Consider the following 17,728-nt stretch of genomic DNA (forward strand, 5'->3'; position numbering starts at 1 on the left):
TGGGAAAGGGGGCCCATTAATTCCCAGCCTCGGTGGCCCATACTCCGTGCTCCAGGCCCAGCTTCCTCTCCCGCATCACCCAGACCATCCTTCTCCCTGGCCCAGCCTTGCCCTGGCTCAGGTAGTAGAGAGGATTAAAACGCAGTTCCACCAGTAACCGGATCTGGGTATTTGGGGGACCGACCGTAGAGGGCTCCTAATCTGCCTCCACAGATGCAGGCAGGAGTGAGCAGCCAGGCCAGGCAGGGATAGGGATCCATATTCGCCGCACACCTAATCCTTCTGGCTTGCCTTCTCCACCAGCCTCTCCAAGCACCCTGGCCGGCAGCCACTCCAGACCACTGCCCAGAGGCCACCTTATTAACCACTCCAATCCCTTCATCACTCCAGTGAGGCTTCCAGCACCAGGGCTGACTACTCAGAACTGCTCACAGGCCCACCACACCCAAGCAACGAATCCCACAGAACTCACTTTGAAGACAACTGGGTTCCCCTTGTAAAATAGTCTTAAAGTTAGGAAAGTTTGTCTGGAGGTATGGAGAGAAAACAGAAGGGATTTAGTATTTCCCCAGCCCAGCTGTTTGAACAGCAAAAGCAATAAGGTCTGAGAAAGCCTTTGTGGCATCTGTTGGTTAGCGGAACCCGGAACCCGCATACTCCGATTCCAGCGCACACATATTTCCAGCAAAGCATGCACAGAGGACCTCTGCTGTGCACCCGGTGCCTCTATGAACCCACTCTCATCTAGTGAAGGCTAACAAAATTTTGCATGCACATAAAACAGTGTTTGAGTGAATATAGGCATGGTAATATACAATTAACCACCAAAGAAATATGAGTCTGTATATATTCATGCATAAGTCTGAATCTGTACATTTGAGCCTGTATATAATAAATGCATAACACTACCAAGTCTGGTTTCAAAACACAACAGCCAGCCCAACAAGGTTGCTTTATCCAAACAAGGTCGCATTTTCCGTGGGGATCACAACTGTCAGACCAGGGAGAGAAAGGGTTTGCTCTGCCCATTTCTCCTTAGCTAGGAATCATCGGCGCATGAAATACAGTCGATGGCAGGACTGACAAAGCACCCCTCTTAAGGGGCAGGCCTTGAGGGTTCCCAAAGAGTGGGCTCAGAGGGGAACACTGGGGCCCTGAGCCCAGGGAATGCTGCCAGGCCCTAACTCACAGATTCAATGTCTGCCCAGTAGTTTTTGAGCCAGATTCTATTCTCAGCCACATTGGCTATTATTAGATAATCACAGAAGGGCTCTCCTGCAGTAAGGACCATGTCTGCAGGGAATTTGGCCTTCAAGGAGGCTGAGGGTTGCCACTGGTGTCCCCTCTTATGCTTCTGTTTGAATGCCAGAGAGGGAGAGAAAGAAGGGAAAGAAAAGCGAAAGTAACTGAGATGCAGAGGGCTGGTGACCATCAGTTAGGGTCTGGTTTATCCCTTGGCCAGCCTGGAATACCACGGACAGTCACTGCTGCTATGCTTTCTCTGCTTACCTCTGACTCAGGAGGACTGGCCTAGGGGTGAAGGGCATAGGGTAAGGTGGGGGCCTGCCGGATTCTAGCCAGGAAGGGACAAAAAATTGATAAAAATATTATAGAGGGACACTTCAGGATTGGTGCTGTTAAGCGGTCAATCTCGAGCCCTAGCACCCCAAAATCTCTCTGTCAGCACATCCAATTAGATCCCTGTAGGCCTAGAGATATACCCCAGCCTCACCCAGGCCCGCCCCTCTGATGGGAGGGGACCCCTCTAATATTCCAGGTGAATCTCCACTGGCCTGGATGGCCTTCTCCAGAAAAGATTTTCTTTCGGGGGGCAAACAAAGGAGACTTATGCTCCCCCACCCCCATCAGTGTGTCCATCCAAAGGGGAAGAGGCGGACAAAATACAGGCGAAAGAAAAGAAAGAGGCCTCACCGGTCGGCGGTTCTCACATTTCGCCAGGAAAAAGGCTCCCATTTTCGGGTCTCTCGGGCCCCTCCACTGTCCCACCGTACTCCCCTTGCCCTTTTCAGGTCCCACAGACTCCAGGTCCCGGCCTGCCGCAGCCTGGATAACCGGGGCGTCAGCCTATGGGCCCTGCGTGAGCGGCAGGAGAGCGCGCGGCAGCCGGAGCAGGCGGCGGGCTGGGCCCATTTGGGGAGAGCCAAGCGCTTTTCTCGATCGTAAACAAGGAACGCGAAATTAGCCCCTCGGCAGACGCCTCTGCCGACACACTAGTCCTATGGGGGGGAGGGGGAGAGAAAATGCCATTTCTTCCCCCGGGAGAATACCTTACAGGCCTTTATGTCCGCGGCGAAAGGGAAATTTTGGGGGGGGGGGGCAGGAGAGAAAGGGAAGAGGATTATGAGGGGAGGGGAGAGAAGATTCACCGTCAGCTGGGGCCCTGGGGGTTTGATTTGAATACAGTCAAACTGCACTTTTAAGAATTTGATTTAAAAAAAAACGAGTTCCCCCCACCTCATATTCCCCCCCAGGCGACGGGTCAGGGTTTAAACAGGAAATCGTAGAGTGATCCCCTCCCCCACTGAAGCTTGGCGCAGAATCCCGGTCGCCCCTCTGGAAGAGGATGGGGGGGCGTCTTGGCTTGGATTGAAGATGAGTCTGGCCCACAGACTCTCAGAACTCCCCAGCAATATGCACCACCCCCCAGCTGTGGGGTGTGTCTGCCTGTGTGTAAGAGCGTTTGAATGTGTGTCGCCCTTTATGAAACTCACACATATAGGTGACCCCTCGGACCGAGGCCGGGGAGCAGGGCGGGGTCATATATCAAACTGCAACACATTCAGGGCCACGTACATTTGGAAGAAATTAAGCCACTGTGTTATGAAACCATATGTGTCGGGTTAAGACTATACAACACACCATTAGCACCAATTATTAGGAAGATCACGAGCGCCCAGGACCCTCCCGGCCGCCCCATTCTGAAGCCCCTACCCCATGAGCCAGCTGCCCCTTGAGTCCTCACTGCCTCCACAGCACCCAGAAGGCCCTGACACCCAGGCCTGGGCCTGTCTCCGCCCAGACTGGGGCCTCCCCCATTCCCACCTCCGCCCCAGACAAGGCAGGTCCTAGCCTAGAGCAGCCATGCGAGGCGGATGAAGCAGTCCAGTGGACACCCCGGGTGGGATGGCCGCGGTTGGGGGTGGGGGCCGCTGGACCCGGGAAGGGAAAGCGGATAGGCCTCTTTTCTCTGAGCACAAGATGGCTTTTGAGTACCGCATCCCCCACCCCCACCCTCCATCCAATGCAGGGCACCTCCCACCCTTCCATCCGCCTGGGTGGGGGCGGGAGTAGGGGGTGGGCAGAAGCTCTCCCCTCCACTGACGCGCACCAGCCACCAGCCTCCCCCCTAATTGCCAATTAACGGCCCCGCCGTTGGCCTAGCTGCGCTCTCTTCCTGCTCGGCGGCCCGGCCCTGGGCCCACACTGCGCATGTGTGAGCTCTGGCGGTCGCGCTCTCTGGGAGGGAGGGGGCTGCCGGACAGGGAGGGGGCGCTGGAAAGTTTGTTTGGGGATTGGGGGGCTGACTTTGCCCAGGGAGAAATGGGCACAGCCTACAGGTTCTCCCTCCTGCCCTGGACTTTGAGCTTCCAGGCCCCCTCCGTCCCAGTCTCATTAGCCAAGAGGCCGATTATCTGTAATAAATGAGTACCGACACAGTGGGCATCCGACAGAGGGCTCGCGTCCTAGACCCCAGGCTTGCACCCCACAGGCATAGTCCCCTTGCCCCCACCCCCAACTCCCAACTTCGGCGCACAATGACATCAGGACAACACACTCGCCCCACTACCAGTTACCAGTATTCCAGTTTAACCCCCTATCTCCCTCCCCTTTTCCTCCCCATAATTATCCACGCGCCCACCCTCTCGCCAGCCCCCTCTCCTCTCTAACCAAGGCAAGCCGCTGCTGTCCTTATCTTGAAACCGCCACCCAGCTACGGACCATTAGTTACATATTTGAACCAATAAGGAAACACTTACCGGGCGCTGCTGTCACTCTCCCTCTCTCCCTCTCTCTCTGCCTCTCTCTCTCCCACTCTCTGTCTTTCTCGTCTTCCCTCATTCTGTGCCGCTGCCGAGCCTGTCTCAGCTCCACACACATATATACTTTATATAAATTCAAAAATAAAAAAGAATAATCCTAATTATCAAAAAACCGAATAAAATTAAGGAGAGTTGCAAGAAGGGGGCAGGAGGGAGAGCCTTGGAGAGGGGAGGGGCGGAGGCATCTGCGGCTCCCTATCTCAACTCCTGCTCCCGCATTCCTCCTGCCCCTTGGGGGCCAGAGGGTCGGGAAGGGAGAGAGAGATGCCCTCAACTTCTGCCTCTCTCCTCCCCTCCCCACCCTCCCCAAGTGCCCCCAGCTTCGGCAACTCCACCTGAGAGGAAAAAAATTAAATGGGGGGAAAAATAATTATTAATCAGATTAATAAAAAATATATATATACTGGTAATGAAGGGAGCGCCCAGCGCAGGTTTCCCTGGCAATGGTTAGGCTCTTACAGGGAGGACTGTTCTGCGGAGCGCTCCGAACGGACAAACCACAATAAAAAGTTCACGTTCATGGATGGAATCCACATGACTTCTTGTGGCCAATCCAACTTGTGAGTCGATCGTAAACTTTTATTACTCAGCTGTAAATTTTCTGCAAACAACCGGGAATGCGATGCATTTGTGTAGCGTGTGCAAATGGGCGCCGCGGTCGCCATGTTTACCCAATTCTCTCAGAGAGGGAGCATCCCCCGACCCCCACCCCACCCCCACCCACCGCCCACTCCCCACGGGCCGGGCTGCTCTAGGCGAGCGCGGAAAGAGCAGAGGGCGGACGCAGGGAGGAAAGAACGAAGGGTTCAGGCGACCATTTCTCCTTGCTGTGCCGAATTTTAAATATTTTCTTTAATAAATAGGGATATTAAGGTTAGATCTGGGGGAATCAAAGCTTTGCAAAGATTTGTGGCCTTGGGGGCAGTGATGGCTGGCGAGGCGAAGATAATGAAAAGGGTTGCCCTTCCTACCCCTACCATTTTTTTTCTAGGAGAAGAACAATATCCTCTCTACTGGGGTGCCCCCCCAAAACACCCACTCCACCCCAGACAGGAACAGGAGTCACAGGCTGCTGACAACCTCCCAACCAAGTCTGACCTGACCGTGGTCTGAAGATCCTAAAGGGCTAGACCGGCGGGGACAAGCCTGCTGGCAGCTGGAGGGATGAGAAATTGGGGCAGCCTCCAGGACGCTCAAAGTGACCCTCACCCCCAGGTCCCTTTCTCAGACAGAATGACATTTTCTCCCAAGACTATCCCTAGCATCAGGTCTAATTTCCTAGATTCAAATGGCGGCTTACTCGAAATCTTTTTAAAATTAAATATGAAATTAAAGCCCAATATCTTGGTTCCCACTTCCTTTTTCTTTGCAGTCCAAAGCAGTTTGAAGTCTTTTCCATCGACCTTGTCAGGTTACCCACAAACACCTTTTTCAGAAAAATTTCCTAGTTCAGTGTCTGGGTAGCTGAGACTTGCTACCTAGGCCCCGAAAAAAAAGAACCTTTTACTGTCCTGAATTCCACCTTCTGCGCTACAGTTCTGAGCACCCTGTTTCTCCAGACTCCAAATTATGGCGGTGTAGAGAGCCCAGAATAAATTCCCCTACAGAGCTTATTTGCATAGGCGGGGGGAGAGTGTTGTAGCCTGGTCACTCTCCCCACTGGCTGGAGATTTGAAGGCCGGCAGCTCTCCCCTTGGTCCTACGTACAGCTGGCATAGGAACCTCAATAGCTGGGTGCCCTCACCCCAACCCACAGGGGATCCCTCATCCACTCCTCAAACTTCCTGCACAGTAAGCAAAGCAGTTCCCCCAGCCGGATGCAGGGATCTCGTTTCTTTTACAAACCCACCCATAAATTTTATAACAGGTAGTTAAAAATTACGACGAGGAAGCGCTGGCCCAGCTTTTCACAATGGGCAGCGGGGAGAATGGGACAGCGCTGCGGGCAGCTCACCGGAAATTTTACTTCTAGTCTGTGGCACAACCTGTCCTGAGTTCTCTCTAATTGGGGCGGGGGTAACTATCCCAGCAGCAGGCGGCAGGCAGTCGGCGGGGCATCTCGTTTGGGGAAGATGAAGCTGGGGAGCCCAGCTCATTCTCCCATTGAAGGGTCCCCCAAGGAGCCCTTCAGGAGCTCACAACCTCTCTAACCCCCCACGCCAGATCTCTTACAGACCCGCACCTTCCTTAGCCTCAGTAGTGAGGGAGTGGGGAGGGATAGAAAAAGCTGAGAATTTAAAAAAAATCCAGGGAAACGAATTTGCCCCCCAACTTAATAGCTGCATTATCCTTCTCTACGGTTGAGATTAGAATAATAAATTCAAGGCGCAATGAGCGAGATGCTTCAACTCAGCATTTTGAAAGATACTATTTTTCACAAATCACAAATAGCTTTCGGAAGCCACGTTGATTGGCTAATAAAAAAGTAAAGAATGGGAGAAAGTCCTATCTGCAGCAGCGGAATGGCCCCCATTCGGGTAATGGGACGGCGGGAGCATTTGGGAGGACGCCTTTCTAAAGAGAGAACATCCCGCTCGCAATTACATTCTCCCATAAAATTGTTTTTTACCTCCTTTTCTTTCCAAACGAGAAAACAGAGGCAGTGGGCAGGAGGGGCGGAGGAGTGGGTACTGCATGAGCGGGCGGCTGGGGCTCCCTTGGTCTGGCCCTCTGGATGCCTGGCATCTCTAGCGAAGCCGGGCGCCAGACGCACCCTACCCTCCGACGCGCCGGGCTTGGGGCCACGGACATTGCTGAGCCGGTCCAGGGATGAATGGGACATTTGGTGTGGGGGAAAAGCAGCGAAGGCCCTTCGGAGTCACTTAATGTTGGGTTCATCCCGCTTGGCTACTGGGCCAGATATTTTTATTAATAGCAATAATAATTCCACATTTAAAAATGAAACGGTTCTCGGCGGTCCCTCGGAGTATTAAGGACATGCTGGTGGGAAGGCCCTAGGTCGGAGAGAAATGTTCTCTTTTCAGGCCTCCCTGGCGGATAGCCGGTGTCTCCCACAGCAAGTGAGGTTACCTGCCTGGCCTCCCAGCTCACAGCAGGGACCCCAAGTTCGGGTAGATTTACCCTGAGCTCCCGCTCAAAGCTGTCCCCAGCTGTCCGAAGCCGCAGCCGGTGCCTCCAATCTGCAGCCTTTCTCAGGCAGCAGGAGTCCCCTATGAATGAAGCCTGACCCCATCCTGTACTCAGGACCACTTTGCCTGGGAGTCAGAGACTGGGACCCCGGTGAAATTACATAAAACCAGAGTTGGCCTGGGCCTCGGTCTGGGAAAATCATTGACCAGCAGAGAAAGAGAAGAGATAAAGATAGAGATAGAGATAGAGATAGATAGAGACAGAGATAGAGATGAGATAGCGATGAGAGAGAGAGAGAGAAATCTGGCCTCAAAAAATATTTCAGTCTTTGGGGGTCTGGTTTTTAAGACAAGAAGATCCTCTCCCCTCCCCTTTTCCCTCTCTCCTGGCTGAGTCAGAAGACTTGTATCTCTGGAATTTGGGATTATTTGACCAGAATCTCATTGGCATAAACAGATTTCTGTCAGGACTCTGAAGAGAGCAATAAGAGACTCCTTTGCCCCTGAGCCTTCAACTCTTTATTTTGGGGAATGAAGATGCCAATGAAGACTCTCCTTAGGTGCTGTGGCTGGAGTGGGGTAGTATCCACTCCACAAACTCATCCCCCCAATCCAATGGCCCAAACTATGGGGGCCCAGGCAAGCTGCCCAATTGCCAAGGTGAAGCCTGGAGCAGGCTTCAAACAGCTGGAACAGAGGCTGGAGTGGACACAAGCAGGCTGAGTGACAGTGATGTCTCTGTGTCAATGACCGAATTTGTATTTCAGGATGTAGATTCAGGCTGGTTGTTCTACCAGCTCAGTCACTTTCCCCTTCCCTTATCCTCTCCTTCAGGCTCAAGCTTCTTCATCCCCCATCCTTAGTGTCCCCCATCTCTAGGCATCTTCCAGCCAACCCCTGCAGACAAATCAGCTGCCTTCAGCCTCATACTCCCCCAACTGTGTTCACTATTCTAGTACTGGGTGCCAAGGGTTGGCCACAAGGGGCATGTGGAGATCAGAAAGAACCCCACTGCCTCATCTTCAGTCCCAGTCCCTAGCAGGAAAAAGGCATAGCTGCGGGGAGGGGCATGGGGCAGATTCTTTGTCTGGGTCCAGCCCAGGGCTGAAGAGAAGGAAGGTGGATTAGTATGGAGATCTTTCTTGCTGCTGGGGTGCTGGCATCTAGAAACCCACTTTGTTCAGAGCCAAGATTCCCCCAAGAGCATGCTAATATACCCCTTCCTCTCCCAACCAATGGACTGTTTCTCTTAACCCTCCACCCTTTTCACCTGCCCTTCCAGTCCAGCCTGCCCTCTCAACTACCAGGCTCCTCTCCATGTGAGTTCTCCGACCCCAGAGCCAGGTCAGTGGAGCAGACCTTTTCCAGAGTATTGGGAATGGAGGATAGGAGGAAGGGGGTAGAGAACAGGGAAGAGCTATGGAGAAAAAGCAAGTCATTCCAGCTTCAGATATTTTTCTCCTTTTTTTTTTTATTATGACTCACGTATACAATACAAAGTACTTGGACCAGGAACAGGGCTGTCGGGACACAAAATCTACATTCATAGCTGGACATAAAGACAAATGACCAAAAATTATTATTATAGATATATTTTAACGTTTTTTTTCTTTCGAGCACGTTGCATAAACAGAGAATTCAAGACAGAGTTAACTATACATTCAGTGCAATTTAGTTCTACTCTACTGGGGTTAGAAGCACAATAAAAGCGCACAGGACCGGTGGGCTAGGCAGTCTCAGTTGTTGGGTTTTTCTTAGTGAAATAAGCAGCAACAAACGACAACAAAACCGCATTACGAATACTCTCAAAGCAGGATTTATTTCTATAGGTAGTGATAAAATACGTTGGAGGTTTCTTTCCTTCTTTTTTTCATTTTCCATTTTTTCTCTTTTTTTCTCCTACAGTAGGATTTTTTTAAATGTCTCTTTTTCTTTTTCAAGATTATTGCAGGTTCCCTTTAGGTAGTATGTTAAAGACTTATTATCAGTATTATTATTATTACTTTCATGATTATGGTGATTTCTGAGCGCTAATACTAATGCAGCTCAGAGGAAGCTGGGCCCAACAGAACAGAAACCAAACCACGAAGGAGAAGGCATGGGGCCCAGAGACCATGGAATGGCTAGGTAGGATTTTAGAAGGGACTGCAGGCTTCCATCTACCCCCACGGAAAGAGGGGCAGGGGAGAGACCCACGTCTCCTTCAGGTTTCCATCAGGTTTGTAGAGAAAGTCAAGGGGTTTTTCTAAGCAGAGAGCCCCAGGGAGGGGGAGGGGATATTCCTTGCTATCTTTTCCTTATTTTTATTTTTTTTTCCTTTCTTTCCTTCCTTTCATTTTTTCTTTCCTTTCCCTTTAAAAAAAGTAAATCTAGTACACTAATTCTAGCATAAAAACAAAGCTACAAGTCCTCTTCCACATTTTGAGGGGGCTCCCCTCTAAAAATAAATACCAGAGTAGCAGGGAGGTGGGAGTGTGGCAATAACGGGCAGAGAGAGGGAGCAAGGAGGCCAGGTCTCAGACCTTAAAATCCAAGAAGGACTCAGAAGGGTGGGGGTAGGGACAAGTGTGTGTTGGGGCAAGGAGTGAGACAGAGTCTGAATTTTTTGCCATGTCTCGGCCTCCCCCCTCCAGCCCCCAAACAAATAAAGAGTGGGGGAAGTCCAAAGGTAATAAAACCAGAGCTGCAAGTATCTGACAGGTAGTTAGAGTTGTGAGTGTCATTCTATTCCCTATAAAAGCAAATGACAGTCGTAAACTTCTCAATTTATCTGCTACCATAAAACGAAACTTCAAGGGAGTTGCTAAAGGGGGGGATCTCTCTTTTTTGCTTAGTCCTTGTTTTCTTCCTTTTCCTCCTCTTCTTTCTCCTCTTCCTCATTTCCTTCTTCCTCCGCCTTCTCCTCATCTCGGGCTCCCGGCAGTTTATCCTTGTTGTTCTCCTTTTTCCACTTCATCCTTCGGTTCTGGAACCAGATCTTCACTTGTCTCTCGGTCAGTCCCAGGGCATGAGAGACTTCAATCCGGCGCTTTCGTGTCAAATAAGGATTAAAGAGAAACTCCTTTTCTAGTTCCAAGGTCTGATACCGGCTGTAAGTTTGCCGTCCGCTGCGACGCCCCGGAGCTGGACAGAACAGAACCCCAGTCTGGTTATGTTTGGGTGGGGGCTCGGTTTTCCCCTGCCACACTTCCTCCCTTATAGTTCCCCCTCTGATATCCCCAGATCGCCTCCCTTCTGTGGAAAAGGCAAGAGCAAAAGGCAGGCAAGGGCTGCAAAGTTTGGGGGATTGTTTTGGTTTGGCTTCACCTTGGGAGGTGGGGTGGGTGTGGGGGCAGGGACTGGGGTCTGTTTGGAAACTGGGGGCTTTCAAGGGCCAGGGGAGCCCTACAGAGTCCCCCCAGGCCTGCAATACCAGGAAACTGGCCCTTGCAGCTTTGTTTACAAGTGCAGAGTGGCATTTAGTGAGCAGAGCTGGAGACAGAGTCTCTTTCCAAAGGAAAAAGAGCTGGGGGTAAAGAAGAGGGGCTCTGCCCACTGCCCCCTCCTTGCCTCTGTCTGTCTAATGCTTTTCTAATAAGAAAAAAAATTGATCTACTGGAATCTATCACTGCTCTGCCTGATTGCTAACTGGAGACCAGCAAATAAATCACGGGCCATCCCCGCCGGAACTTGTCGCTTTATCGCTTCCCCCTGTACTTCGAAATTGGGCTGCTGTGAGGGGCCACCCTTGGAGAGGCTCATGACCTGAGCTGCTTTGCAGATCTCAGAGAGACCCCACAAACTCTTGACTGGGGGGAGCCTGGTTATGGTCCTCTGGACCTCAGAGACCCCTAATGTATACGGCCCCTCTCCTTTTGAGCAACTCTTTTTTTTTTTTTTTTTCCTGTTCTCAGGCTTCCTGTCTTCTCTCCAACTGAGGGAAGTATAGAAAAGTTGGAGTATTGGCCCTCAGGATAGTTCTCTGAGAGGAGGCAGTGGGTACTCTAGAGAGCCAGAGAGCCTGTCCTTGGAGTCTCACCACTCTCTGGCTAGGGGAGAGAAACAGGGGGTCTTCCCTCACCTCAAGACAGCCTGGCCACTGTCCTGAACTCCAGGCTCTCTGCCTTTGGAGAAACTGGTTTGCTCCAAAGGCTGATAACCTCAGGGTACTCAGGGTACCATTCCCAGCCACCTCTCCAACTTTGACTTTAGAGATGAGGGCAGAGACAGAGATGGAGAAAACGATTTTTAACCCTTTGCACCCCCACACCACCTCTCCCCCACCTTCACCCCACCCCCAAAAATGTCCCAGGCATCCCCCACCCCACCCTTAGAGAAACCTTCCCAACCTCTACAAACCCACCCAGGCACAGGGGTGGGGAGGAAGAGACCCCAAAGGCAGGAGGGAAAGCGAGGGCAGACAAAAAGGAGGCGAGGGAGGCGGGGGAAGACCCGGAGCGCGGGAGACCAAGGGGGAAAGAGAAAAGGCTTCTCACCGTGGGGTCTCATCCATGGAAACATGAGGCTGGGAGACGAGTTTTGATTTAAGTGGCCTTGTCCTTCGCTACTGTTAGTGTTGGCGGAGGATTTACAGTCGGGATATTGCACCACGCTCGCCTCTTGCTGAGCCCCATAAAGGGACTGTCTGGGGAGCGCCTCGTAGCCATAGAATTTGGAGGCGTCTCCGTGGCAGCTAAGCGAGCATGGGTTCTGCTGGTAGCCTGAGTTGGAGATGCCGGAGGTGCCGTGGTGGAAGAAGTCTTGGACGTGGTGCGAAGCGTGCTGGAAGCCGGGCGCCGAGCCGCCGGGCCCGTACACCAGCGCATGGCTCCTGCCCACGCTCTGAGGGAACCGGCAGTCGTAATAGGCCGGTTCCAGGGACTCGCCGCCTTTGTATTTGGAGAACAGGGGGTTGACGAAGTAGGAGCTCATGCTGGGTACATGAAAACCCGCGGCCCCCTCCCCTCTGGCTCGCGACTCCCCCGCCCGGTACCCCCGAAACTCCCCTCCCCCCGGGACCGAACCCCAGGCCGGCTGGCTCCCCTGGACTGGGCTGGGCTGGTGGGCTGGGGGCTGGGCAGGTTGGGGGGCGCCTGGTGCTGAGCTCGGTGTGCTCAGCAGAGCTCCGGGTCTGGGGCGCGGGCGGCGACGGCGGGCAGTGAGCGGGCGGCGGCGGCGGCGGCGGCGGCGGCTCTCTTCACTGTCGGTAGGTAGAGCTCGCGCTCTCTCACTTAGCTCTTTCCTTTAACAGCCCAGGCGAATTCCTCAGACTCCCGGCGGTGGCGGCGCTTACACGCGATTCGCGTTCATCAATCCACGACATGAAGACAGGCGAGAGGGAGAGCGAGAGAGAGAGCGAGAGAGAGGGGGAGAGAGAGAGAGAGAGAGAAAGAGAGAGATGGCGGGGGTTGAGGGGTACAGGGCTGGGGGAGACCTGGAGGAAGGGGAGGGGAGGAGAGGGAGGGATGGGGGGTGTGGTGTGTGTAGGGGGGTGGTGAGCCAGCCCCAGCTAATGGCTGGGGCCAGCTTTCTCAAGGTATGAATTCAGATTTGAAGGTGCCTCCCCCCCTTCTCTTTTCCTTCTTCAGAGAGAGAGAGAGAAAGAGAGAGAGAGAGACCTGAGCCAGCAGGTCAACTCAGGTTACCTCAACAGGTATAAGACCCCCAGGGGGTTGAATGACAGCAAGCCAAAGCAGGGCCTCTAACCCCAAAGACGGGCTCCCTAGGGGATCCTTAAGTATGAGGACTTTAAGGAGGAAGAATCACACCATATCCCCCAGATACTTCAAGCATCAGACCCTTCATCCCCTGGCCCCTCCCAGGGTCGAAAGCTGTCCTGTCTTCTACCTTACATCCTGAGGACTCTCTTGCTTGCCTGCTATGCGTAGAGAAGAGCAGATGTGGTGGTGGGGGCACTCCATATACCCAGTTAGGGCCACAATGCCCCTTGAGACACCAGCACCTATCCGAAGCAGGAAATACAGGCAGAAGCTTGGCTGCGGGCTCTGAGAGCAAAGATGCTTACGGGGACTAAGAAGGAAAGGGCAGCTTCTGTGTCCCTGGCTTCTGCCTGGGCTGATCCAGGATGTTTCTTTGTAGGAGACTATTTGCATCTGAGTTGGAGGGAACTAGAGCAGACCTCTTACTGGTCCCACATACACCCCACCCCATAGGAAATGCCAGCTCAGCCTGGCAGGGGCCCCCTGGCTTCACTGCATCCCCTTCTTCCCCAGGCAGGCTGCCCAGGCCAGGATGTGGATGGGAACTGTCAACAGACACCTACACTTTCTCTGGGGGGTTCCCTCGTCCCCAAGACTGAACAAATTTAATTCTAATGGATTAAAGAACCTTAGCCCATCACCACCCTTTGCTGGCGATAAGTGTGTACAATTGTGTGGGTTTAACACAGAAAGAAAGGGAGAAAATGAGAGAGCCATGTATATGTGTGCCATGTGCATATGAAAGAAAAAGATGAATAGAATTTTTCCAGTCCTCTCACTCCACAGTGTGTGAGGTTGTTAACACAGGGAAATCCTGGCACACACTGGGGATACACACCTACTGTATGCGCTGCTACCTTCTCACCCTGAGTCCTGTCAAGTGCATGCTAACTGTAAGCTAGCATACTTCCATGCCTGGAAGCATCCCTGTCACCTCACAGACACTGTACGCACATGTGCACACTCAGGTACACATGCACATATGCCTGACAAACACAGAAGCATCTCTAGGTGTTTGCATCATGAAAAAAAATCTGCTACCTATTTTTCTTCTACATCCTGGGGTTTCAGGGTTGAATGAGGAAGGAGGTGGTTAGACAACCAGATCTTTTCCTTCCCCATCCGGATCCCAGTTCTGGGGATGGAGGAAGGAATAGTGGTGCAGAGCAGGATGATTTAGAAATAATGAACACCCCCTCCCTCTGTTATCTAAATAATTACTGATTACTGGGAAAATGACCACTCCCTGACAAATTCCCAAAGGAGAGTCACTGGTGCAGGCAGCAAGAGACCCTTCTAGGATCCTCTGCATTTGGGGAATCCCACCCCCATTTGAGTTAGGGACTGTCCAAACTCTTAGACACCCAGGGCTCCCTAGGGTTCAGAACAGGGGTGTGTTACGACGATGTCTTCACTACCAGAGCCCAGCTCGCTTCGGCCATGGCTCCAGCCCTGACTTTTCTGAGCCTGCTCTTTGAGTGCCGAGATGAACAGGGTGGACTCTGGGCTCCCAGCATCTGTGTCACCAGGGACTGTCATAAATACTTTCTCTTCCTCGCCTGGAAAGAGCAGGCCCAGAGGGCTGGATCCGCTCTGGGGCCTGCGCCTTATCTTTTAGGAGGTGGGGTGGGGTGGAGGGATATTTCGACATTTTATGGTCTAGCGAAAACCCTGCCACAGAGCTATTCTTCAGGGCCTTTGTGTCTTGGAATGCAACTGTCCCGAGTGTGCCGCCACTGCCGCCTGCCTGGAGAACCCACCAGTCCCGCAACCCCTGGTCGGACTTGGTTTCCACTTTGTGGGGGTCCCTTGCCTTTCTTTCATTTGGATTTTTTTTCTTTTACACGTATGTGGTTTATTTTGCTCCCTGGGCCTGGAAATAAAGGAATCGCTAGCAGCCATCCTCGCCGAGGCCGTCTCTGTCCCTCTCCCCGAGGCCTGCACCGCCCTCATAGGTACCACGGATTTATGTTCGTTTGTCCGGGTCATTCTGCCTTTTTGTGTTAATTACGCGCTACCGGCTTCGCACTTATCTCCTCTGCAAAGCGATTATTTTTGATGCCCGCCCTCCTGTGCCTTCGGAGCTCGCTGCCAGAGCGAGGGCCCATCTCCCGGTGCCACTCGCGAATTATTTACACCTCGCAGGTGAGAGGATTGATTTGCTCAGAGCCAGTGGGGCCGGGCCAGCCGAGGCGCGGGGCCTTCTCGCCTCCGCTCGCGGCCAGGCCTCAAATGTCAGTGCAGCCAGGCTGGCCCCGGACACCGCCGCCTCTAACATTGAGCAACAGCGCCACCTCGCGTCCACTTGCTCCAATGCAGTCCGGCCGGGAAAAAGCCAACAGAGGTCCCAGGCTTGGCCCAAAGGTGGGAAGGGGGAAGAAGGAACCTCCAAATGGGTGCGAAGGAGAGGGATTCCCCGGAAGACAGTTGCCCTGGTGCCTTTGTTCTTTTGCTTTGTAAGTTCTTAAAATAAACCTTGTGAAAGGTTCCACACTGTTTTCTCCTTTTGTTACCCTCCCTTCTCCGATTAAGAGACATTGTGCAAAGGAATTGCCGCGATCTCCCCCATTCAGGCGCATTTCTGAGCTTGGAACACCTCCGCACATGCGGAGGCACGCTCTGGAGCCCCCACGACCGCCTGCCCGCGGCACGCACCCTAAAGTCTTCTCTTACCCTGATGCTGGCCTCGCACCGCCTATTCCGCCGCCGCCTGCAGGACTTTGGGGTGGGACTCTGACTTCAGGCTGTTTGCCCCCTGGTTTGTAGCCCATCCCTCTCTTGCGAGCGCTCTCTCCACCTCTCCCTCCCAGCCAGTGAGGTCCTGTTCTCCGTGGGCCATAGACAAAACATTCCTATAATCCGATTTCAAAGGAAAGAGTGTCCACCTTATTTAAACCATAAAACAATTAAGCCCAGACGTCTAGCCAGCTCCGCGCTGCTGTTTTGTTCGGCCCCATTCAGAACCCAGAGCAGGGAGACAAACAGCGCCATAAAAGTGGCATTTCGGGGCTGCGGAAATGTACCTATCCTCTGCCTTCCCAAGTGGAACAACCTTTAGGGTTTTGTGATTTTGACAAAGGAGCAGAGGAGAGATGGGAGGGAAAGATTAGGGGAGGAGGGCATTTGCTAGCGCCTCTCTCCCCCTAGCTTTTATTTCTTTCCCCAGATGTGTGTCGTGTTGTTTTAATTCATAAGTGATAGCGAATAAAAATCGAATCCAATCCTGACCTGCATGCAGGCTGGAGACTGGGCTGGGATTGAACAGTGGGCCAGGCTGAGTGGGCCTGTTCTAGATCCCATGCTCTCCTCGGGGTCCTCCAAGCCCTGAGGACCTCCTTCCTGCCCACAGTAAGGACGGCTCGGGCTGGCTGCAGGAAGCAGGCCACGCTGACGGACACCGAGGGGAGGCGACAGGGCCTTGGAGCAGGGGCGGGGTGGAAGCCCGGAAACGCCGGGCTCAGGCTGGGAGAGAAGCCCGCGTCTCCAGCGGTCCAGACCCGAGGAGAGAGGAGTATCTTGGCCTCCATGGGGTGCAGAACTGAGCCAGGGTTCCAAAACAGCAAAATGGCCAAAGGGAGGAGTGAAAAAGTGAGGAAAGAGAAAAAATTACAGGCAAAGCACCTTTCAAAAGGACCAAAAAAAAAAAACACCACTGCTCTGGAATTGAAGAGGAGGTCTCCTAAGCCAGAAAGACAAACGGGTGCTTCAGCGACTTTCATATCCCTTGTTGCGACCTGATTCACCACCCCCACAATATTATGAACCAAAATTTTCACCGCTTCCCACCTCCTCCAGCCCCCAAAATTGGAGCGTTTAATGGAAGGAGTGGGTAGGAGATTCAAATGATGAGGAAGGGGCTGGTCTCTGCAAGTGTCTCACCAATTGTGTAAGATGATGCTATGGGGGGAGCAGCACATGGGCTGGGACCCCCACTTATTTTCTTTAATGGAGGTATCCCCCAAGTATTCAGAACAACACCCTGCACCCTCGGCAGAATGGGCAGCTTGAGATATTAAAGGGCTATATTTCAAGCAGTCTGATTTTAATAGTTTCCAGATTGGGGGATTTCCGAGAAAAGGGGCGCCGGGCTGAGGCATACCCAGCTTGTGTCTGCTTCTGATTAGCAGATGAAAACTGCTGGTTTTAGGAAGGCGCTCTGGGGTGCAGTGCAGCCGACCAGTCCCACCGGGCTGTTACACACATATCCCCACACCTTTGTGCTTGGGGTCCCACAGCTACCAGGAAACACTCCACTCCTGGACAATCCCTGACCAGCTTCCTTGGCCACTGGCTGGGCCATCTCCCAGAAAAGCCAGAGCTACTCAGCATGACCCTGGTCACCCCCAAACCAACATTCAAACCAAACACCAGAGGACGGGGGAGAAAAAGATTGGGAAGAAAGGAGAACTAGGAGAGAGGAGCTGAGACTGCATTGAGAAGTAGAAACTAAATCTAATTTTGATTGTATTGGCTTTGCCATCTTTCTCCTCCTCTCCTTTTTCTTCTTTTTTAATTTTCTTTCTCTCCTCTCTCCTTCCATTCCTTCTCTTCTCTCTCTCTGCATTTGTCTTTTTCTCTCAGTGCAGTCCCCAGTGCCTATCCTGCTCCCTGAGGCCTGCCAGGCCTTTCTCCTAGCTGCACCCAGCCCCCTCCCAACCTTCTTTCCCAGCCATCCCTGGAAGCACCAAAGCACCAATGCAGTCAGGCAAGAATCCAGCCTGGGCCCTCACCCAGCACCCAACTTTCATCTTCACCTATCTCTTCCCTCCGATCTCATGTACTCATAAATTATTACAATTAATTACAGCCAGGGAAAACCATTCATGCCGAGCCTCTCCCCGCACTCCATCTAGCCACCAGGAAACTTGTAGGCAGCCAG

The 17,728-nt window shown here is 52.7% G+C and overlaps 1 protein-coding gene across 1 annotated transcript; it reads right to left on the reverse strand.

Moving 5' to 3' along the window:
* Positions 1-8,601: 8,601 nt before the first annotated feature.
* On the reverse strand, positions 8,602-12,362 carry HOXC8 (homeobox C8). The gene is made up of 2 exons (XM_045553825.1): positions 11,626-12,362; positions 8,602-10,273 (listed from the first exon to the last, which is right to left on the reverse strand). Exons 1-2 carry the CDS (start codon positions 12,059-12,061, stop codon positions 9,981-9,983), a joined length of 729 nt encoding a protein of 242 aa, XP_045409781.1. The 5' UTR covers positions 12,062-12,362; the 3' UTR covers positions 8,602-9,980.
* Positions 12,363-17,728: the final 5,366 nt, after the last annotated feature.

Source organism: Lemur catta, chromosome 6 (genome assembly GCF_020740605.2).
Source record: "Lemur catta isolate mLemCat1 chromosome 6, mLemCat1.pri, whole genome shotgun sequence".
NCBI lineage: Eukaryota > Metazoa > Chordata > Mammalia > Primates > Lemuridae > Lemur > Lemur catta.